Here is a 24,871-nt window from a genome sequence, read left to right as displayed (position 1 = left end):
TTTTGTCATTTATCTAATGGATAAACCTTTAATACCTCTCACTGTGTTTTATAGTTTTGACCTTGCTAAAATTCACTTATTAGTTCTAGTAGTGTTTTTTTTTAATTACCTTTGAATGTACACAGCTATGTGACAACCATGTGTTCTCCAGTAAGGACAATTTTAGTTCTTACTTTCTAATACTTATGCTTTTTATTTCTTTGTCTGGTAACACTGAACAAGGCTTCTAAAATAATGTTGAAAAGAAGCGGGGAAAATGCCTATTCTGGATAGGAGTCCTTTGCAAAATATGCGCTTTCTAAGTATTTCTCCTAGTCTGTGGCTTGTGTTTTCATTCAGCAGTGTCTTTAGAAATATAAGTATTAATTTCTTTTTAACATTGACATACAATGTTATATTAACTCCAGGTGAACTTTTTAATTTTGATGCAACTTATCAACTTTTGGTTTGGTTTCTGGTTCCTTTTTTGTATATTTCCTATCTAAGAAATCTTGCCTTAACCCAAGGTCACAAATATTTTCTCCCATGTTTTACAGATTAAATTCTTATGTTTAGGTCTTATTTTGAGTTAGTTTTTGTATATAGTGAAGAGAGGGGTGAAAGTTTGGTTTCTGGCATATGGATGTCTAACTGTTCCAGCATTGTGTGTTGAAAAGACTATCCTTCTGTGTGGATGTATTTTTTTTAAATAATAAATTAAATCTCTCTGATAAGGCTATTTAGATTTTCTGTTTCTTCCTGTATTAATTTTTATATGCTGTGTTTTCAAAGAATTTGTCTACTTCATTTAAGTTAAAAAAATATAGTTACATAAAGTTGTTCATAATATTTCTTTATCTGTGGGATTGAGTGACCACAGGAGGTAGGAACTGTATTGATATCTTCTTTTTCATCCTTGATGTTGGTAATTTTTTAGTTTTCTCTCTCCTAATACTTCTCTTTTCTTCCCCATTAATCCCTCAATCTAGGTTGGGAAGGTAGAGATTTATTAATTTTGTTACTATTTCCAAAGAACCAGGTGCAGCTCTGTTAATTTTATTATTTTTCTATTCTATTGGTTTTAGCTCACATCTTTAATATCTGTTCTCTTTCTTTTCTGATTGGGTCTAATTACTCCTCTTTATCTTGATTCCTAAGGTAGAAACTTAGATGACTATTTTAAGCTTTTCTTCCTCTCTTACATAAACACTCATAGCTCGAAATCTCTCTTCAATTTAGGCTTTACCTTGAGTCCACCGATTTTACTTTGCTGGATTTATATTACCACTCTGTGTTACCACTCAAATTTTAGAAATTTGCCATTTTTATTTTTTCAGATATTTTTATTCTGCCTCTTTTTCTCTCTCCTCTTTGGGTAAGGATTCATTAGAATTATGCTACATAGCTTAATATTGTCTCACATGGCTCTGAAATTCTGTTCATTTTTTCTTCAATCTTTTTTCTCCCTGTTCTTCAGACTAAATAATTTCTACTGCTTTTTAAAATTCATTGACAATTTCTGCTGCCTTCCTTAATCTGGTAGTGAGCCCATCTAATGACATTTACATTTCAGTAATTAATTTTCCACTCAAGAATATCCACTGAATGGGGTGCCTGGGTGGCTTAGTCGGTTAAGCGTCCGACTTTCGCTTGGGTCATGATCTCGCGGTTCGTGGGTTCGAGCCCCGCGTCGGGCTCTCTGCTGACTGCCAGCTCAGAGCCTGAAGCCAATTTCAGAGTCTGTGTCTCCCTCTCTCTCTGACCCTCCCCTGCTCACGCTGTCTCTCTCTCTCCTAGAAATAAATAAAAAATATTAAAAAAAAAAAAAAAGAATATCCACTGAATCCTTTTAATAGCTTCAATTTTTTTCCTCCCTCAATATTTTATTTAAATTCTAGTTAGTTAACATCCAGTGCCACACTAGTTTCAAGTGTAGAATTTAGTGATTCATTCACCACATACAATACCTGGTGCTCTTCACAAGTGCCCTCTTTAATAACCAACACCTTTTAACCCAACCCCCTCTGATAATTATCAGTTTGTTCTCCATAGTTAAGCATCTGCTTCTTCGTTTGCCTCTCTTTTTTTGTTCCCTATGTTCACTTGTTTTGTTTCTTAAATTCTACATGTGAGTAAAATCATATGGTATGGTATTTGTCTTTCTCTGACTCATTTCACTTAGCATAATACTCCATAGCTCCATCCACGTTGTTGCAAACGGCAAGATTTCATTCTTTATGATGGCCGAGTAATATTCCATTGTGTGTGTGCGTGTATGTGTGGGTGTGTGTGTATGTACACACATACATACACATCTTTATCTAATCATCAGTCGATGCACATTTGGGCTCTTTCCATAATTTGGCTATTGTTGATAGTGCTGCTGTAAATATCAGGAGGCATGTATCCCTTCAAATCAGTATTTCTGTATCCTTTGGAAAAACACCTAGTAGTATAATTGCTGGATCACAGGGCAGTTCTACTTTTAACTTTTTGAGGGACCTCCATACTGTTTTCTGTAGTTTCCATTTCTTTGCTGATATTTTACATGTGTTTAGTCACACCTTTCTTTAGGTCCTTAAAAACACTTATAATACCTGCTCTAAAGACCTTGTCTGTTAACTGCAAGATACAGAACATTATGGAGACAATTTCTATTGAATGCTTCTCTTGAATACAAGTTACATTTTCTTCATTTGTCTACTTATTTTTGATTACATATTGAATTTTATAAATAAAAGGTTACAGAGACTCTGTACTCTTATATTCCTCAAAGACTGCTGATTTTCATTCCAGCAGGGAAGTTAACTTGGCTATGCTCAAACATCAAACTCTGTTTCCATTGTAATAACAGCAAAATTCTCTGTTCTGTTCTTTCAGCCTCCTGATACTATTTATCTGCCAAGCCTACCACAGTCTCCCTTGTACATGTATAGATGTAAAAGCCAAAGATTTGGGCATAATTTATGTACAGAGTTCCTTCTCTTCTGTGGCTCCCTCCCTCACATGGTTTTCCTCTGTCTAGTTATACTTCCAGCTTTAAACCTTGTCCTCCAACACTTAAATCTTGTAAAGCTCAGGCTCTCTGATGCCCTATGTAGCACATGAATTAGGGAGTGGCTTCAGGCAAGAAGCTGCACTCTTAAATCTTTCCCCTTGCTGCTGTCACCTTTCAGGAGTAGATTCTGCCATTTTCTGCCAATTTTGGGTCACTCTACTATATTTTCAGATACTTGTTTATGTAAAAACCTTTTTGTCCCGATTTCATAATTGCTACCTGCAGGAAGGTTAGTCTGATCAAGTGATTCCATTATTATCCAATAGTATTTATTTTAAAGTTGTTAATTTAAAGTACCTACAATATGCTGAATATTGTGCAGAATGCTACATCCCTATCTTCAAGAATACCATCTTATGTTGGCAGACATGTATTTTTATATGCATAGTATTTTAAACATATATGAATACTTAGGCATATTCATGTGTAAGTAAATGAAAATAGACAATGTTCTTACTTTTCTACTGCAGATCGTTTCTGTGACTTGCTCTTGTAATTTAATGCCATCTTAGTTTCCATTCCAGTGTATATAGCAACACCTGCAAAACAAAACACTCTTTAATAATAATCTTCTGGCATATTTCATAAAAGATGTATTCACTAGCATGAACGGAAGTATACTGTCTGACTGTTGTTAAAATCTGGCTTTCTTTAAGTCTTTCCAAAGTTTTTAAAAGGCTTTCCAAGTCCAATTTTGGGGAACTTCAGTCACTTAACCTGCTGGAAGGGAAAGGCATGGGATTTCTGTTTCTGAGTTATAATTAACATATCTGAATGAGAGATATTATTAGAGTTGGAATTGATGGAAGAAAAGAATTTGGAAACAAAGATGACAGGGAAGGCCATTATAGATACAGCAAAAAGAGTTAACAAAGACAGAAATGGAAAAGCGCTTTCTGTTAGGTTTGAACAATGGAATGAGGTCAGAGTTCAAAGGGCTCTGGAGACCAAAATCTGTGGCGTCTAGACATAATTTTCTACCACTAGAGAGCTAATATGGAAATCTGTCAGAAGAAATGAAGTAAACACAAGGACAGTGCCATTTTATTTTTATTTATTTATTTATGAAAATCAAGTTCTTTTTCTTAGTTTTTAATGTTTTATTTATTTCTGAGAGGGAGAGAGAGAGGCAGCGTGAGCAGGGGAGGATCAGAGAGAGAGGGGAGACACAGAATCCGAAGCAGGCTCCAGGCTCTGAGCTAGCTGCCAGCACAGAGCCCGACTCAGGGCTCAAACCCACGAACCATGAGATCATGACCTGAGCCAAAGTCGGATGCTCGATCGACTGAGCCACCCAGGCACCCCAGGACAGTGCCATTTTAAAAATGTATGCCTATGTGAATGACTGGGATGAGCAAAAATGATAGTAATAACAGCCTAAAATTGGGGAGTGGATGAAATTAGGTAAGACCAGCTTTATAACAAACTTTGGAGTTAGACCTTGATTTGAGTGCTGCCTCTGCTACTTATTAGCTCTGTGTCCTTGGGCAAGTTATTTAATCTAAGTCTCAATTTCTCCATCTTTAAATAGGAAAATATACTTCACAGAATTGTTGAGAGATTTGTATGACAAAATAGGAAAATGACCAGAAACAGGGAGATGATCAATAAATATTCACACCCATCCTTATATAGTGAAAACTGAGAAGTAGTATAGGATTCATCATGCCTTTTTCCTAAAGATCTGTCCTGGAATTTTCACCATTCTTTAAAGACAGGAATTATAACTCAGATGACAAAGGGCACTGAAATTACAGATATGTGAGCCATCAGCCAGAATGACAGAAGAGAGAGAGGTGGTGCTGAGGCAGACACCAGTAGACCCAGCTAAAGGCAAATACACATTTTAAGAATGTGAAAGGTGTTCCTGCCAGGGAGATGTGTTAAAATATGGCATTACATGAGAGGGTCTAAAAGCCCTGGAGGTTTTCTCTGGCTTTGGCCATGAGAACATCATTATGGTGTATTTTTTTTTCACTGTGGTAAAATATACATAACATACAGTTTACCATTTTAATCATCTTTAAGTTGGTACAATTTGGTGGCACTCAGTATAATCACAATGTTGTGCAACCCTCACTAACCTGAAAACACTTTCATTACCTTCAAAGGAAACCCTGTATCCAATAAGCAATCATCCCCCATTCCCCTCCACTCCCCAACCCCTGGGAACAAAAAATCTACTCTCTGTCTCTGTGAATTTGCCTATTCTGAGTATTTTAAGTAAACAGAATCATCTACGCCTTTTGTGTTGGGCTTCTTTTACTCGGCATGTTTTCAAGGTTTATCCATATTATAGCATGCATCAGAATTCATCTTTTATGGGTGAATGATATTATAGAAGTATCCTACATTTTGTTTATCCATTCATTAGTTGATGGATATTTGTGCAGTTTCTACCCTTTGGCTATTGAGTAGTGCAGCTATGAATATCTTGTACAAGTCTTTGAATGTTTACTTTTAATTCTTTTGGATATATATCTAGAAGCAGAACTGCTGGCTTATATGTACAGTTGCTGGGTCATATGATAATTCTGTTTAACTTACTGAGGAACTGCCATACTATTGTTCACTGACTATGACATTTTATATTCCCACCAGCACTCAAATACTCTACATCCTCACCAACACTTGCTATTTTCTTTTTTTTTTAATTTTTAAAGCTTATTTATTTTGAGAGAGAGAGGCAGGGAGGGGCAGAAAGAGAGGGAGAGAATCCCAAGCAGGCTCTGCACTGTCAGCACAGAGCCCAACGTGGGGCTCGAACTGTGAGATCATGACCTGAGCTGAAATCAAGAGTTGGAAGCTTAACTGACTGAGCCACCCAGGGTCCCCAATTTTCTGTTTTCATAAGTATATGCATTTCTCTATCAGAGAGCCTCATACTGAGAGATAAGATATAACACAGTTAATAGGAAAGAAAGGAAGGAAGAAGAGAACCTCAAAAGCTATAAACATTCAGTGAATAATACAGGCTGGACAGTATATGAAGGTATATTCCTAAAATGGGAGGAGATAGTTGACAGCTAAAGATTATCAAGACTTCACAATTTGCCTAGAGTTGACTCAGAATATGTGAATTAATTTAGATCTCCAACACTAGAGCACTATTTATTCAGCCTTTTGGTTCAGTCAGTAAACATTCCAATAATACCTGCCATATGGTCACAGGTCAATAAAAATTTGTTGAATGGATGAAAGAATGAGTCAGCAGTTTTATTAATCCAATCTAAGAATAATCATAATGGAATTATACAGGTGGTTTACTGAACCATGATGCCAGATTACATTCGCTCTCAACCACCATTAACAAAACTGCCAGAATTATCTTCTTAGCAATGTTTCACAAGTATCCACAAACAACACAGCCAGGTTCTAGTCTATTACTCAAAAATAGGAAATAACAACAAAAAAATACAACATAAAATTATTTTTATACAATCTTTGTAAGAAAATTATCATAGACAATATTTGATTATGTAAATTATCCAACCACAAAAGCTATGTCTTAAAAAATATTTTATATAAAGCATCAACATGAATCCATAATTAAAAATTCTCAATATATACAAACCAAAAATTTCTTTTGTGTTTTTTAACCTGGCTCCACGAAGCAAGAGACTCTCTGGCCCCAGGGGTCTAAGAGGAAAAAAAAAAGTTGAATATATTAAAAATTCAATTAAATTCTAAAATGGCATCTTCAGCAGAAAATACCTGAACTATAGTTATAACTCTGCTTTCATATAAAACCAAAATTTCAGTTACTATTAAGCAGTTTAGGTCAATTATGATGTTAGTGACCATAACAACAAATGCCTGCTTTAGCATTTCAGTCACTTTAAGATCAGTGGCTCAGAAATAAGATTATGCCTATAAATAAACTCACAAAGCCATCAGTTTCAAGATTTTTAGACATAAAACACAACAAAAGATTAACCAATGATTTTAAAATGTTTAACATGATGAGATTTTAAATTTTTGAACAAAATTAAAGTTTTTAAAATGCAATATAAACATGAATTATAGTATGAATTGTTGATAAATCCATCAATTCTGCATAATTAAAATTACACTGGATTATAAAACAATGTAGTAAGTGAGTTAGTACTTTTTCTAGGCAAGATCAACTACAACTTGACTACTTGCATTGCATACTTCTTGGAGCACAGGTCTTCTTGCTGTATGAATTTCTCTCCATAAAGGAGAAATAAAACGAGAAGGAATAACTAGAAAGGAAATTGTATTTTCTTAGTGATAGAAAAATGATAAGACTCTGTTATGGATTAAGTAAAAAACCTTAATTTTGTTGATATTCTTTATGGTTTTTTTTTAAACATACATATATAGTTACCCAAATCAAACAAAACCTGAAACAATTCTGAAGATATTTGCAAATCCAAACACTCTAAAAAATCTAATAAACTAAAGAGGCTCACATTTTGGGACATGGTTAACAGTATGGTTTTATTAGATAGCAATATTTGGAGCACACTCCATGGATATTCCAAAATCAATTATTCAGGAGGCATAAAATAGCTCTGTTTCACTTGGTTGGGTTCCAACAATGAATAGAAAAACTTTGAGTTCATAGGGGCATATAAAATTGGAATATGATGATAAAAAGCTTCAAATTAAAAGATAATTCATCAGCTCACTCAGGCTGCTTCAGCAAGAACATACTAATCTTTTTAACCATTTTAGGGGCTGGGTAATATAACTGATCTTTTGCTTTAGCAGCCACAATATCTTAATGCAATTCAGATTATGTATCCACATATATATCCCACTATGTCACTCTAGAAATCAAATAAAAAAAAAAAAAACCTATTCATAGTTGTCCAGCAAGGAGTCCTACATTTACAAAGACCTTGTTAGGGAGTTTACTGAATGTGCTACTATGTTAGTTAATGTTTATTAAAACTGTGAACTGGTGCTAAGGCATGATTATTTTTTGATGCTTGTCTTGAGGATTTCATTTAAAATTTGCTTACCTCTTCATGTCAGCAACTTATTTCATGTAGCCAGTATTAACTGAACATGTCTTTAGAAAAGAGGTACAATGCTAATTGGATTAGATCAGTTCAAGGGCTGATACAAAGATTTATTCTAAATTTGGCTTTGTGATCATGAGTAACAATGTAATCTCAACATATCAGCACATTTCTGAAATAGCTAAAAGTCTTTCATGCAGGGGCCAAATATTAACATGAATATTAAGGACAAACACAGCAACACAATCAACTAAACAAAAAACCAATCAAAAGAGTAAATAGAGGCTCTAGATTGGCCACTAAATACTCTAGTTCCTGCTGAATAATTCTGAAGCGAAGAATACAATAATATTCATACTTGTCAAACATTATATAAAACATTTTTTGTATTCTAGACTTTCAGTGTGGTGGGTTTAAAGGTGTAAAAATTTGAATAAGAATGGCGATTTCCTTCTACATTACTACCTAACAGCATTAGAAAAAGAAATACAAGTACAGAAATAATATTACTAAACTATTTTTATATCATTTCATAGGATCTGTTTTATCCTTACTTCTTGCTGCTACAAATTATTAGATGAAATGTTTATTTATTTTTATTTTTAATTAAAAAAAATAAGTACTCTACATCCAATGTGGGTCTGAATTTATAAAGCCAAGATCAAGAGTCGTATACTCTTTGGACTGAGCCAGCCAGGCTTCTAAATTAATCCTTTTCTATCATATGCTGCCTACTTACCTAATCTCCCTTAAATGTGATTTTAGTCCCTCCCAATACAATTTTCACATAAAAATAACTGGATAAGGCAAATGTATTCTTACCTTACAATTTCTTCCATTTGTTGAGTTATTATCATTCGTCCCATGAATCTATCAAAGAATTAAACATGTTACAAAAAAGCCCATGATATATTACCTATGACACCAATGGGTGAAACATTTGACAGTTTTGGCACTATCCTTATACATGAAACAAAACCTTTTGTATATAGGAATGGTCCATTATTTTTGTTAGAGATTATATGAATAAATACTTATCAGTCATTTAGCTTTAAAAAACTGAATATTCTGGCCATCTCCACTCCAGCTATGAATGAGGTAATAAATGAAAAACTGTTTTCAAAATGATGATGGAAATTTCATATATTATCAGTTTAGTCATGAGAACTTATAATTTTTACACAAAGATGCATATATTATCTAGCTCACAATGAAAACTCACACATTTCATCACAGTTTATTAAATTAAGTCTACTGTGACTGGAATCATTCATTCACTCACTAACTGACTCATTCATCACTAAACAGTCACTGTGTAAGTTAAGTGGTGGGACAGACTAGTAAACAAAAACCTATCAGTGAACTCCAAAGCTTCTTTAACTTTTGTTTGCCTGAAATCTAGAGTGAGGGACCCCACCTGTTATCATAATAGATTTTCACAGCCTGGCTTTTCAGTTCCAACTTTCACAACCAGAAAAGTTCCATAGCATAGTCAATTCAAGAGTACAATCACTTTCTACCATAGTGAGGCAAATTTTAAGGTGAAGCAAACTCCAGACAGAGCATTCGTGTTAGTTGTTTAAGCAAAGAAACAGGCAGTCCTCTTTAAATGTCCTTATTATTACACTCCTCCCATCCACTCCCCACCGTTTCCAAGTTTCAGACTTTGGCTTTATTGTTTATCTCCTACTTCTACTTCCTTCAGCTCCCTGTATCAGGGAGTTCTTTTAATTGTCTCCACTAACTGGAATTTTATGTAGTCCTGATTTCGGCTTCATTTTGGATTTAGATTCAAAGAACCAATTCAGCTGCCATTTCCCTGGGCATTTTTCAGAGATGATGTGTGATCAGCTCAATTTCGCTGAGCTAAATTCCTACAACAGACCTTTTCCTTAATTTCATCTGTCCTGTTATCCTTGATTGTAAGGTACTCCTATCTATTTATGCCAGTTACATAACGGATTAACTCATTTTGTACTTTCCTTAGCCATTTCTCCAAACCCACAATTTAATGTGGGTTTAATTAATGTGAATTAATTTAATTCAAAACAGAAATAGCTGCATTATTCTCTTTTCTGACTATAAAGGCCAAATATATTGAAACACACATTTTATAAAATGATTCAGACAATTTAAAAAGACCTCAAGTGGGAAACAACAATCACTGGTAATCCCACTACTCAAACATAAACACTGTTAATGTTTTGGAATATGTTTCCCACTTTTTTTTCATGCATATATAGACACATTTATACCTTAAAAACAAAATGGTATCATGCCATAAGTACTGCTGATAACATTTCTAACATGTCCTGTCAAAAACAAAGATCTATATCATGATTTTTGTTTCTTCTAATTTTTTATTTAAATTCTAGTTAGTTAACATATAGTGTAATATTGCCTTCAGGAACAGAATTTAGTGATTCATCAGTTACATAGAACACTCAGTGCTCATCATAACAAGTGCCCTCTTTAATGCCCATCACCCATCTAGCCCATCTCCCACCCACCTCCCTCCATCAACTGTTTGTTCTCTATCAAGAGTCTCTTATGGTTTGCTTCCCTCTTTTTTTTCCCTCCCCTTCACATACGTTCATCTGTTTTGTTTCTAAAATTCCACATGAGTGAAATTATATGGCATTTGTCTTTCTCTGACTTATTTTGCTTAGCATAATACACTCTAGTTCCACCCATGTCAGAGCAAATGCCAAGATTTCAATCTTTCTGATAGCTGAGTAATATTCCAATGTGTGTATGTATGTGTGTATGTGTGTGTGTGTGTGTGTGTGTGTGTGTGTGTGTGTATGTGTGTATAGACACATCTTGTTTATTCATTTATCAACAGATACTTGGATTGCTTCCATGTGCCACTGTAAATAATGCTGCCATAAAAATAGGGATGCATACATCTTTTCAAATTGGTGTTTTCATTCTTTTTTAAATACCCAGGAGTGGAATTACTGGATTATACAGTATTTACATTTTTAAATTTTTGAGGAATTTCCATACTGTCTTTCCACAGTGGTTGTACCAATGTACATTCCTACCAACAGAGCATGAGGGGGTTCCCTTATCTTTATATCTGTCTCAACATTCGTTATTTCTTGCCTTTTTGATACTAGCCATTCTGCCTGGTGTGAGGTGATATCTTATTATAGTTTTGATTTGCATTTCCCTGATGATTAGTGATGTTGAACATTTTTTTCATGTACCTGTTGGCCACCAGTATGTTTTCTTCAGAAAAATGTCTACTTAGGTTCTCTGGCCATTTTTTAAGTTTTATATATATTCGGATATATTTGTGCATAAATATACACAACTGCTTATTGCATATATCATTTACAAATATCTTTTTCCATTAATTAGGTTGCCTTTTTGTTTTGTTGATGGCTTCCTTTGCTGTGCAAAAGCTCTTTATTTTGGTGTAGTCCCAACAGTTTATCTTTGCCTTTTTATTTCCCATGCTTGAGGAGACATATCCATAAATATGTTGACAGAGATGATCTCCAAGAGATTACTGCTTAAGTTTTTCTTTAGGAGTTTTATGCCTTCAAGTCTCAGTTAGGTCTTCAATCCATTTTGAATTTATTTTTGTGTATGGTATAAGTGGTCTGGTCATAAACTTCTACTTTGCTCATGGCAATAAAAATTAGTCCAATGCTTTTGTAATGTCTCAAAGGCCAAATCCTATTAGGGCTTTAATCCAATAATTCTACTTTTGCAGCTCTGTCTTTTCTTAGGGAATAATCCAGTACTATACCATACCTGTACAAGTCTGCTTCCGGCTGCTGACATTCTATAACAGCTAGAAGAGTGTCCAAACTGGCAACTGTTTGTAATACTGCTGTTTCTGGAACTGCCACGTGTGTCTGGGAAAATATAAAAAACAAAAAGGGTTACACTGCAGTTTCAGGATTCAAATGGGAACTTAGATATCATCTATTTCAAATCTCTTTTCAGGTGAAATTATAGCATACCGTACTTGAGATCACTTAGCTAGACAGCAGAGAAGAGAGGAGAAAGAAAATTGTAAAATAACAAGTAGCAAAAGAAGCTACTGTGGTTACCTATCCAGAGGGGCCATTTGCATATAAAAAAATTAAGTGTGGGGGTGCCTGGGTAGCTCAGTTGGTTAAGTGTCCAACTTCAGCTCGGGTCATGATCTCATGGTTTGTGGGTTTGAGCCCTGTGTTGGGATCTCTGCTGTCAGCACAGAGTGTGCTTTGGATCCTCTGTCCCCGTTTCTCTCTCTCTCTGTCTCTCTCTCTCAAAAGTGAATAAACCTTTAAAAAACTGTTTTTAATTAAATGTGTTAAGTCACTATCACTCAAAGTTTATTATGAAGCTGTTTAATAGGAAAATATGTGAATTTTCACTTTTATACTCTGAAAACTGAGAAAAATTTAAATGTGTCCCTATCCAAAAAGGTACTAGAATATTAAAGGATTACATTTTTCCTAGGAACACTTTCCACTTTTCTTTAATTTACCTAAAACCAAATGAGGCTACCCTTGAAATAAATACATAATATTATTTCTTTTATAAAAATTACCATTTTTAAAGTTTCAGTGATTTAAAAAATTTCTCACTTAGCAAGTTAAACAAAGGAAAATACCACTATAACCCAAAAACATTTTGTTCACCCAGGGCGACACTCAAACATATGCATGTACAAACCTTCAGGTTAGTTTCTCCATCCAAACTAGCAGTTGTAACGTGACAAGAACCATCAAGTCGATCTGAGGACAGAAGCACCAAATCTGCAGGGAAAATTTCATCTTTGGCTATTCGAACAATATCACCCACCTATAAGGAATTATGGGGGAAAAGTGAATATATAGATTTTAAAAGGTAAAGACTTATTTTTATTGATTTCTAAACAGGTGGCCTATCAATGTTTTAATGTAGGAAAGCAAGCTTTTAACTAAAATATAATCAGACTAGAATGCATGATACCAACATATATAACTGATTTCTATTATTTACTAAAGGCATACCCGAATGTTTTTTGATCTAGTTTTTACAAGGCCACCACTTCGAACAACATAAACAGGAGCTCCATTTACTTCATTATCTGAGTTATGTCGTAACCAATCTTCATATCCCTATAAATATCAAAAGAAAAAACATACCCTTTTTAATATACTTAGAAGATACCTTTATCAGATGAGAAAAAGAAACATAAAAACTTATCCAAAACAGTTTACTAGGATGTGTCCTAGTAAACATTTCAAAACTAAATTGATGATGTTATCCCCTAAATTTGTTGCATTTCCAATGTTTTCTATCTTGACAAATGACATCACCATCCACCAAGTTGCTCTTAGAAGAAATCTAGGGAGTCATTCTTGATTCTTTCCTTTTCCTAACACCTATTCAATCTAGAAGTTCTATGGCTTCTATGTAAAAATGATATTTTTAAATTTATTTATTTATTTGGGGAAAGAAAGAGTGTGGGTGTGAGTGAGTGAAGGGCAGGGAGAGAGAAGAGAGAGAATCTCAAGTAGGCTCTGCGATGTCAGCATGGAGCCCAACACGGGGCTCATACCCACAAACTGTAAATTCATTACCTGACTTAACTGGCTTAAATGCCCCTAAAAATGGTATTTTTTAACCAAAAATATAAATTCACAGAGCATTATTACAGACAACAGCAAAAAAAAAAAAATAGATTTTGAAACTGAGGTTGAGTTCTTTCACTTTCTTAAATAACAGGCCAACAGAATTATAATATGTATTTCAAAAAAAAAACATGGTAGGCTAGGGGTACCTGGGTGGCTCAGCTGGTAGAGCATCCAACTCCTGATTTCTGCTCATGATCGCACTGTTGTGAATTTGAGCCCTGTGAGCTTTGTGCTGGGTGTGGAGCCTGCTTAAGATTCTCTCTCCCCCCCTCTACTGTCCCCCACAGAAACATGTGCACGTTCTCTCTCTCTCAAAAAAAAAATATGGTAGGCTACCTGTATCATCATTAGAAAGAGACACAGACATAATAAGCATTTCAGAAAGAATCCTTTGATTAAATATTTAAGGCGTAGTAATTTTTTAAAGTGGAAAAGCCTTTTTGTGTTATTTTAGAGAAAATTCAAGAACTCAAGGGTGTAGAATAAGTACAGATAATGGAATGATACCCAAGAAATACCATTAAGTGATCAAAATAAGGTATAGAATGTGTTGTGTTCTATGCTATTAATTGTGAAAAAACAATATGCTTGCCTATGTGAACACTGCATGGATATTGAGACTAATATACAAATATATCAAGGGAGGAATACTAGGAGGCTGGCAGGTTAGGAATATAAGAGGCTTTTACTATATGCTATTTTGTACTGTTTCCATTTTTTTAAAATATGCACATCTATTATCTAAAAATATTATAACACTATAAAATATAAAGCAAATATTAAAGATTGCTTTGAAGGTCTTTTTTCCCCCCAGGAAGAAACCTTTTGGGAAAGCATTTTTTTTTTTTTTAATTTTTTATGTCTTTATTTTATTTTGAGAGACAGAGACAGACAGTGAGTAGGGGAGGGGCAGAGAGAGAGGGAGACAGGATCTGAAGCAGGCTCCAGGCTCTGAGCTGTAAGCACAGAGCCTGACTCGGGGCTCAAACCCACAGACTGTGAGATCATGATCTGAGCCGAAGTCGGACACTTAACTGACTGAGCCACCCAGGAACCCCTTTTTAAAAATTTTTTAATGTTTTTTATTTATTTCTGAGAAAGAGAGAGAGAGGCGCAGCGTGAGCAGGGGAGGGTCAGAGAGAGAGGGAAATACAGAATCCGAAGCAGGCTCCAGGCTCTGTGCTAGCTGTCAGCACAGAGCCTGAGGTGGGGCTCGAACCCACATTAGATCATTACCTGAGCCGAAGTCGGATGCTTAACCGACTGAGCCACCCAGGCACCCCTGTTCCATCCTTTCTCTTAACACCTACAGCTCAATGGCTCTTACTAGTACTTTATTAAACTGTAATTATTATTGTGTTTGGTCTGACTTTCCCTACTTCACAAATTTTAAGTTCATGGAGGGCAAAGACTATAACACGTACGAAAGCACTATGTATTATTGCATTACACAACTAGAAAGATGACTTAATACAAAAATATGGATGGAAGAAGTTAAAAAAACAAAGTAACAATTTCATTCATATTAAAGTATAAATAACTGATAATAAGACCTTTCCTATTTTGATAAAAGTGCAAAAACAGACTAAAGGGGAGAAGTAAGGAAAATAAGAACATGGCAACTTTCACTTTTATAATTTTCCCAAAATTTGTTCCATTAATCTATAGTGATGGATATATAAAACTAAACAGTACACTCTGGTATGAGTGTTTTTATTTAATGAATAAAACTTAGGAACAGAAAAAACTGGGTTCTGAAATCGTTTCTGAAAAACAGAGAAAACCTTTACAGATCAAATTTTCTCTTTTAAAATTAAGACCTTTCATATTTTCTCTTTTGCCTTAGTTGTCAAAAAGCCCTCAAGTGAATTTGGAACTTAACTGAAATAACCCTATTCACCCAGGTTTGAGGTAGTTTTCCTACTTTCTATCTTTAGATTTTGTGTGTTTTTACTTAATTCATTTTGGAAGAAGACAGGTTGTCAATTTTTATTATTATATTAAACTAAATCCACCAGCATTCTCAACTCAGGTAATGGTGTCACATTTCAATTAAACCCAGTCTCTATTTGGCCAAATATATCGGAAAATCAGGGCAATAAATATCACACTATTTTACACTGCTTTAAAAAATATTCAATGGGTGGGGCGTCTGGATGGCTCAGTTTATTAGGTGTCTGACTCTTGATTTTGGCTCAGGAGATTGAGCCTCGTTGTCACACTCCATGCTGTCAGCGTGAAGCCTGCTTGGGATTCTCTCTCTGCCCCTCCACCAGCTTGTGTACACACACGTGCGCTCTCTCTCAAAATAAACATTAAAAAATAGTCAATAAGTTTATTTATTCATCTATCAAACAAATGTTTTTTTGAAGGTCCAATATGTACATGACTTTGTTCTGGTCATTGGAAATAATCTGGTACACGGAACAAAGTCTATGTACTCATAGAGCTAAACATTCAAATGAAGGCAACAGATAAAGTAATAAATATTTATTCAACAGAACAACAGGTAGTGACGAACAATATGAAGGAATAAAAGACCAGAGCAGAAAATGAGAGAGTGACATGGTGGTCACAAAAAGCCTAAAATATCCAAGTAGAAATGTTGTATGAACATTTGTATATGTGTAGCTGGACTTCAGGGAATAATTTCAGGATACATATCAATTTGAGAACCATCAACATATAAATGGTACTATAAACCACTAGACCAAAAGAAATCACCTAAGAATAAAGTATATATAGAAAAGAAGTCCCAGGGACAAATACGTGTTCCTTTGATGAAATAAATGGCATCTACAAAACCAAGTAAATATGTAACTGTATGAAGTGATAAGATGCTTAATGAGTTGCACAAATTCTAGCCTCCAACAGAACAGTGAAAGGAACTCACACTTAGTGAAAGTAGTAGCATGATATTCTGACATGTTAAATATATAACGTAACTACTATAGATTCCTCTTATCCTTCTCTGTAAGTAATAAAGAATATACATCTCAGAATTACAGAATGTTTGTCAATTTTATTTCCATGTCAATTTAAATCTTATCCTTAAATCTTATAAAATGGAAATTTATCATATTTACACAAGAAAATTCAACTAACTCTTTTTCTGGTGGAAGCAATCATCTATTTACCTGGGTCCCTGACAAGATTTTTTGAGAAGTGATAGCTATATAGGCATATTTCTATGAATTTCTTCTATTTCTTACTCAGCATGTGTATCTAATAATTATGTTACTTTTCTATACCTACATTTTAATATTAACTCAAGATTTGGTTGAAGCCATTTCCCCTACAGTATTACTTTATATAAAAATCAACATCACCAGAGAAAGGTGTAGAAAGTAATAAAAGACTATACAATTTTTATTCAAAATTGTCATGTCAGAAGTATGTGCTCCACTCCCTATAAATATATTCCTTTTGAATTATATTTCCTTTCAATACTGCCAAATCTACAAAGATGATTATAATAATGAACTTCATACAGAATTAGTTTGTACATATAAAATGCACATTTTTGGATGCTTCCTAGGAGTGTCAAGGAAACAACATATTTTAACAATGTAATTACTCCATGAGTCCCTAGGTACCTGAAATATAATAGAGTGACTGAACTCAGTTTAGTTTTACCATATGCAGTATCAAACAAATTTGCTGCTTTCTTATGGAAATTTCTTATGGAAATTACTTTCACAACAATAAATGTTAGTCTGAAGTGAAAATATATAGCAACTTCTAAATGACTTGGAGGGAAAACAACAGAAAATGTTTTCATACCTGCTTTATGGCGGTTACTGTTATCACAAAGAATAATGGAAGTCCACTGGTAATTGGACTGGTAGGTGTATCAATCATAAGCTAGATTTATGACAACAAAAAAAGAACACAGAGTATTATATTTTTATATTGTACTCATCACAGTATTAATATCTAAAGTCTCATATTTATTGGGTATTCTGAGAACACTATATAAAGTGTATATGATGGTCTGGAGTAAAAAATAATAGGACAGAGATATTGTGCATATAGTTTTAGTTCATAGTTTCATTAAGTTCATTTTGTTGGCTATTATATGAAGTCAGTAGAATATCTAAATCTATTGATATCCACAAATATTGCTAGAGTGGACTCAGTCACTCCACCTTTTTAACACAAAGTACATAAGGTCTTCCTCCTCAGTATTTGCTAGAAGCAGACCTGTAGCTGCTCAGGATCTCATTTTACATTTCTTTGCCCATCCTGGTAAATACTGAAAAGTCTGTCAGCAATTTTTACCCTAGAATTCAGAATAAATTCACCATTTAAGAAGAGAGAATAAGGAATAGGGCTAAGAAAAGGATTATTTTTTCTACAGTGATTTTGTTACATCTACAGAGCCAGAGGGGTACAGCTTAGAAAATGATGCTGTAATTAGGATCTAAATCATACAACTGAGGTTTCAATATATTAAAATAATTTTTGGAGAGGTAATTTTTGAAGTAACTATGTTTGGTTAGTTAAAACATGGACTCAATGGTTTATTAATGTTCCTTTACCCTGGATTGGCCAATTAAATTTGTTCTATTTCACAGAAAAGCTGAATTCCTGATCTTAGCTAGTAATTTCACAAATGCATGTGTTATGTGGACATGGTTAGTATAAATGTCTCACTTTTCAGGAAACGAAGCTGATTTCTTATTGATAAGAACTCAGACTTTTCTTCTCTGCTCATGAAGAAAGAAATTTCTTAAAAAAAATAAATGTTTCCTCAAGCTTTAAAGTGACTACTTGACAAGTTTTGTTTTTTTTCCATTGGAATTCCAAGTTCTATGAGAAAAAAGTTCAGTTTATACAAAAACCCAATGCCATACTGAAAGAGACTGCTTGTGTATTACCAGAAAATAAAAACCTCTTTAAAAGAAAATGGCGATCACGATTTTTATATCTTGACTTATACTCAAATTTTATAAGTTCTCTTATAAAAGAACTTATATAAGTTCTCTTAAGTGTTCTCTTGACACTCTGATATTAGAGGAAAAAAGCACAATGTGAAAATTAAGAAACTGTCAAAGAGTTTGTAATGAATACAGATTTAAGAAAATGGTTTCCATAATAAAAATTTATACTCATGGAGATTCTTAAAATTAAAAAAAAATTTTAATAAAAGTAAAACTTAAATTGAAAACAAAGGAAAAGCCAAAGAAAGATTTACTTGGACAAAGATCATTCCATAGGCAGAAATATGTCAAAAACATGAGCTATATATTAAAAACCAAAATATTTATGTTCTGGTGCAACACAACTGAAATGTAAAATTAGCTTTGATTATAATTATCAGCACCATAGCACATCAATAATGAAACAAAATAAAATTAATCTTAAAATTCATAGGCTATTTTTTAGAAATCTGCATGTGGTTTAAATAACTACATTCACTAATTTCAATGGGGAAGCTATGCAGGAAAAATTTGGTCCCATAGTCAAATGATGTAGAATGCAATGTAACTTTTCCCTGAAGATACACCTCATTATAATAAACTTAATCCACTGAGTGATAAAGCTTACCTGAACCAAAAATATAATAAGAAAATAAAAGTTTGCCACTCTTCTGAATTGTTCAAATAAATTTTTTGGAACAAAATTCCACACAGTATACTAGAAAACAGAGAGAGAAGGGTAAATTAACATTTAAAATAATATATGCCATATCAATGTAATAATAAGGAAAGTAAAATCAGATTTACAAAGTCCTTAGACAAAATTATGTAACTCCTGATGCTATAAAAACTATCTGGTTTCTTAAGAGTTTCAGAACTTTTATTCTATTCTTTTTTCTTCTACTATTTATTGGCAATTTTAGTGTAATTTTAAAAAGATGAGATAAGTTGGAACCTACCAATTCTGCTATTAAATTCTTGAGTTTTTAGAAGTTGAAGAAGCCAGATCTAAAATAACATTTAATAATTTATTTTGGACTTTGGTTACATAAAACTAAGTGTAAAAATAAACAAAAGCTGATAAAAAGGCTGACACCAGATACAATTTATTTTCCATTTTATTTAGCTCAGTATCAGAAATAAAGGAAATTGTATAGCTATTTTATTATTCTTTGTTAAGTACAGAATATGGAAAAATACCTAGAATGTGAAAAAGATTAAAAAATTGTTTACATAAGTGATGGTATAATCACCGAGACTATCTTATAAAGGGCATGGAAATCTATCACAATGACAATTTTTAAAGTAAGAGTCACTAAATGACCTTAGACTAATCTCTCTGAACCCTACTTTGTGCCTCTATAAATTGAAGATGATAATAACCGTATTTTATAGGGTTGTTATAAGGCTTAAATAAGCTAATATATTTATGATGCACTTAGGACAGAAACTGGCTCATACTAATTGCTACATGTCTGTTGTTATATTACTAATCAGCATATAAGCCTATAATACTATATTATAGGGAAGAGTGAAAGAGTACAAATTTTAGTTGTGTCACTACTCACAACACAACTTCATATATGAGACAGGGAAACACTTTATGGCACTGTTTACCCTATACATCCTCTCAGTAGACTGTAAGATCCCTAAGGCTAGAGACAGTGCTTTATTTACTGCTCTCTCTCTCGCACTTACCACTACTACTCAGCATATGGTTGGAGATCAAAACTTTAGAACAGATGAATATATACATACATACATAAAGGTGGAAATGAATTTTTTTTCAGATGACTATCCTGACACTATCTTGATGTCAGGCAATGAAGCCTTAGTGGTACTGACTCGATTCAAGATTTTTAAAGAGGCAGTTTACTTAATTTTCTCTGGTGCAATGTAAGATGGTTCTAATTTCTGAACTTTGTTATTTCAAAAATTCACTTCTTAATCAGTTGTTTGAGATCTGAAATGTCCTTCCCCATACGAACAATTTTATAAATAGGATTAGGCTCCCAGAAAAGCCCGCAAAAGCCTATATGACCCAAGGATATATAAATAGTACAGTACCTAACAACATATTCTCTCAGATGAAATTATACTTTGTTCTTTTTTTTTTTTAATTTTTAATGTTTTATTTATTTCTGAGAGAGACAGAGACAGTGTGAGCAGGGGAGGGTCAGAGAGAGAGGGAGACACAGAATCCGAAGCAGGCTCCAGGCTCTGAGCTGATGGTAAGCACAGAACCCGACGCGGGGCTCAAACCCACGAACAGTGAGATCATGACCTGAGCCGAAGTCGGACGCTTAACTGACTAAGCCACTCAGGTGCCCCTATACTTTCAGTTCTAATCTGAAATACCTGAAATATATTTTCTTGTGGTAGTGGTAGTACTAGTGGCTCTAGAATCAGAGACTAGGGATAATGTTCAGGGCTCTGGAGAGAAGAGAGGTAGATGCTTTCTAGTCACTGTTCAATGTATATCTCTGAAATGATAATATTGGGTCATATCATCCCCAGCTGATCTTAACGGGTGTCCCTTAGTCACCAAATCAAATGTATAAAACTTTGTAGGAATCAAGTTGGCAATGTCCTAAGTTTGCATCAATCTTTTAAAATCATAATGGTGAAAATATATTTTGTCTTCCAAAATCTTGAAAAGAACAATTACATAAATTGGCAGTAAGGTAGGTAATTGGTTTCAGGATATTTTCTTTGGCTAGTTCAAAAACGCATGGAAAAAGTCAGAATAAATTAAAATTTCTTATAAAAATTAGCTTACAAATATTAGGAACTGTTTTCTAAAATACAACAAGTCTATATTCTGTGCTTATCCTATCATATGTAGAGAAGAACTATAATGGAATAAATGTTAAACAATATAAAAATATTCTAAGAAAAATGATTATTCTTTAAAATTATTTTAATTATTATGTAATGGCCAATAAAATTAAATTAGAAGTATACTTCTAATAGCTTTTTTATAGCTATGTATATAACTATACAATTGACCTTTTTTCCTCAAGTTCTGATATTAGTAAGAAAACCAACACATAATTATGAAATTACATCTCTGGCAAAGAAGTTTAAATATAAGATAAGGTCGCTATTATGGTAAATTAAACAAAGATATATCAGGCACCTACAATGTATGACTCTTGCACTATAAGAGGAACAAAGAAGCTTTCACATAGAAGAAATTAAGAATAAATATCAATAGCTATATAGAAAATTAAAGTAAATGACGGAATATACAAAGAATTAAAATGAAAAGCAATCAGTAAGAAAGAAAAATTTAATGAGGAAGGTCATATTCAACATGGGCTTTAAGAAGGCAACATTCAACAAGCTGAAAATAGGGGGCAAAGAGAGAGAGACCATTTCAGGAAAAATGGACAGCACGAACACAGGAAGAGAAGAGGAACATTCATCATGACTTTGTGGGATAGAAAATAATACAGTCTGGAAGAGTTTAAGGGAATAATAAGGGAGTAGAAGGGTCATACAAAGAGAATTTTTTTAAAAGCCTCATTTATGGTCAGGAAAAAATGGACACTGTATATAAATACCCACATTCCTGAATCTGTGATCAAAAATATGAATTTTACATTTCCATAAAAACATGAAATCTATAATCTCTGCAAGAAATATAGTCTACATTTAAAAAGAAGTGGTTATCAACATGAAATCACAGCAAAGGCACAGTAATAGGGAAGTTCAACATGGGTTTGTGGAATAGCAGATAATCTGGTTTGGAAGGGACATGAGAAAGCACTAGTGGAATAATAAGAGAACAAATATGAAGACAGTCCTTATAAGTAATGCTTATTTAAATACCTACAGTTTTGAAACTGTGGTCAAAAACCTGAATCCTAATATTGCTGCATATGAATACAATCATATAAAGATATTTAATCCCCCAAATTTTCCAGAACTCTCAGCTTTCAATACTGGCAGAAGACTAAAGTGGTTCTGTGATTTGCAGATGAGAATTACAAAAACTAGATTTTGAAATGGATCCTGGAAAGTACTCAAAATATAGATAGAAACTGAAAGTTTAATTTTTTAAAAATGCAAGTGGAAGGAATACGAATTGTAAACTATGGCTTCTGAATCTGGAGACACTATCCAATTCTCACAACAGCAAACAGTAGGGAGAAAAACTATGACAGATTTGAGTTCAGGGCTGGAAAAGTAGACAGAAATTTGAGAAGAAAATACTGGTAGTGAAAGAATTACGCAAGGAAAATGACCCAAATTCAGAATATAAACTATCCAAACCCAGGATGACAGCTAACCTCTGCACCATAAAGGAGTGAACTACTGATATATGCAAAAACAAAGATTAATCTCAAGATTACTGTTACATGAAAAGAAGTCATAAACAGAAGACTCACACTATATGACTATATGAAATTCTAGAAAAGGTAAAACTATAGTTATAGAAAACAGATCAGTGGTTGCTTCTGGTAGAGATGAGGAGGAGGGAGACTGGCTGCTAACTTTTTACTTCTGGATATATTCAATACCTTAGTCGTGGTGGTCACATGACGCTATACATTTGTCAAAACTCATCAAATTGTACACTTAAAATTGGTGAATTTTATTACATATATATTATACCCAAAGTTTAAAAAAACCTTAAAATTTTCATGAGGGACTTTTATTTCTTGCATGAGTTACTAAGAACTGTGTCATTAATCTAAAGCTCTTCTATTCCCCGAGATTCTAACATTTCCCCTTCCTGCCCTCTGCTTTAGAACCACTGTCCAAAACGACAGATCTCACTAATGGGTATGTTGCATTTGTAAATAATGTGAAGGATGAAAAAAGGGGCAGAACAAAGAAATCACTGACCTAAGACAATATTCTTGGGAAAGAGGAGATCAGGATGACAGAGAAAAAACTAGTTACTTTGGAAGGCAGAGAAGAAGCAGTACAAAGATGCTTCTTAAAGTGGTCTATTAAACAAAAAGCAATGATCTCAGGAGAACTCTTCCCTTAGTCTGATTCACATCCTCTCTATCTGCACTTTCCAAGAGATAACCAGTAGTTGCATATGGCTCCTGATACTTAATTTAAAAGAAATTAAAATTTAATTAAAAATTATGTTCTTTAACCACGGAAGAAGGGAAGGGGAAAAAAAGTTACAAACAGAGGAGGGAAGCAAATCATAAGAGACTCTCAAATACAGACAGCAAACTGAGGATTGACGGGGGTGGTGGAGAGGGGAAAGTAGGTGATGGGCATTGAGGAGGGCACTTGTTGGGATGAGCACTGGGTGTTGTATGGAAGCCAATTTAATAATAAATTACATGTAAAAAATTATGTTCTTCATTGGCATTCGCCATATTACAAGGCCTAACTAGCCCTATATAGCTACTAGCTATCACAGTAGTACAGAAAATGTTTCCTTCATCATGAGAAAAGTTTACTGGGACAACATTATTACCCTGTAATCTTCAGCTTCAAAATAAACTTAGATATCTTAAAAATGCTATAGAAAAAAATGAAACAAGGAAGAATATGTGAGTGAAGCAGTATCTTGGCACTATTATATGAAAACTTGTTTACAGAAGAGTGATAAAATTAGAGGAAGTGAGCCTTTTAAGTCACACAGAACTGAGTTCAAACTCCAATCTTGTCACTTACTAGTGTGCAACCCTTGGTAAGTTATTTCTCAACACTTTAATTAAAGAAATAAATATAAAATGAGTATAACACTTTGTAATAGCATTCTTTGTCAGGGTTGTTGCATGAATTAAATGATATGAGATGTACCTAACATAGTGCCTGGAACACAGTATAAATATTTAGTTCTTCAGTTTAACTGCAACTAGGGATACTTTTTGGCATGTTAGTTACCTGGTTTTAGCAATTGGCAACTCCTTTTATTTTATAGTTCCCCACTTTGGGTAAGATAAATTTAGCAAACAACATTTTCTTGAATTTTTAAGGATATAAATGTATACTGGAATACATAAATAAATCACTTTGCAAGACAAAATGGAACATATGTACAGTTTAATAATAAGTGTTAATCCTTACCTTAGATGAAATGATCCGATTATCTATAAATTTCTGAGGTGTGTAAAGGCCATTCTGAGGAAACCTGTTGGCTATGTAAATAGTTCTTGTGTCACTTTGATGTGGTGGGTCAAAACCCTAAGACCAAGCAAAAGAAAAATAATGTTCAACAAGGTTAGTTGTTAGGATTCTTTATTGCTGGTTTTATTTAACTGACCAGATTGCACATATTATTACCGGCCCTGAACTGCATATAGGCTCAATCCAACTAAT

At 33.8% G+C, this 24,871-nt stretch overlaps 1 protein-coding gene across 4 annotated transcripts in view; it reads right to left on the bottom strand.

Moving 5' to 3' along the window:
* The window catches only part of ATP11B (ATPase phospholipid transporting 11B (putative)), a 126,181-nt gene that overhangs the window by 74,700 nt on the left and 26,610 nt on the right, over positions 1 to 24,871 (bottom strand). For all 4 annotated transcript variants that reach the window (XM_039242339.1, XM_039242342.1, XM_039242340.1 and 1 more), the window contains exons 2-10: positions 24,620 to 24,736; positions 19,203 to 19,292; positions 17,436 to 17,516; positions 13,026 to 13,133; positions 12,706 to 12,834; positions 11,794 to 11,897; positions 8,851 to 8,898; positions 6,612 to 6,676; positions 3,495 to 3,576 (exon numbers count right to left, since the gene is read on the bottom strand). In XM_039242339.1, coding sequence (XP_039098270.1) covers positions 3,495 to 3,576; positions 6,612 to 6,676; positions 8,851 to 8,898; positions 11,794 to 11,897; positions 12,706 to 12,834; positions 13,026 to 13,133; positions 17,436 to 17,516; positions 19,203 to 19,292; positions 24,620 to 24,736 — 824 coding nt within the window. The remainder of the gene's footprint in view (positions 1 to 3,494; positions 3,577 to 6,611; positions 6,677 to 8,850; positions 8,899 to 11,793; positions 11,898 to 12,705; positions 12,835 to 13,025; positions 13,134 to 17,435; positions 17,517 to 19,202; positions 19,293 to 24,619; positions 24,737 to 24,871) is intronic.

Source organism: Hyaena hyaena, unplaced genomic scaffold, assembly GCF_003009895.1.
Source record: "Hyaena hyaena isolate Hyena2069 unplaced genomic scaffold, ASM300989v1 scaffold_213, whole genome shotgun sequence".
In the NCBI taxonomy this organism is placed as follows: domain Eukaryota; kingdom Metazoa; phylum Chordata; class Mammalia; order Carnivora; family Hyaenidae; genus Hyaena; species Hyaena hyaena.
This window is presented reverse-complemented; position numbering and strand designations above follow the sequence as displayed.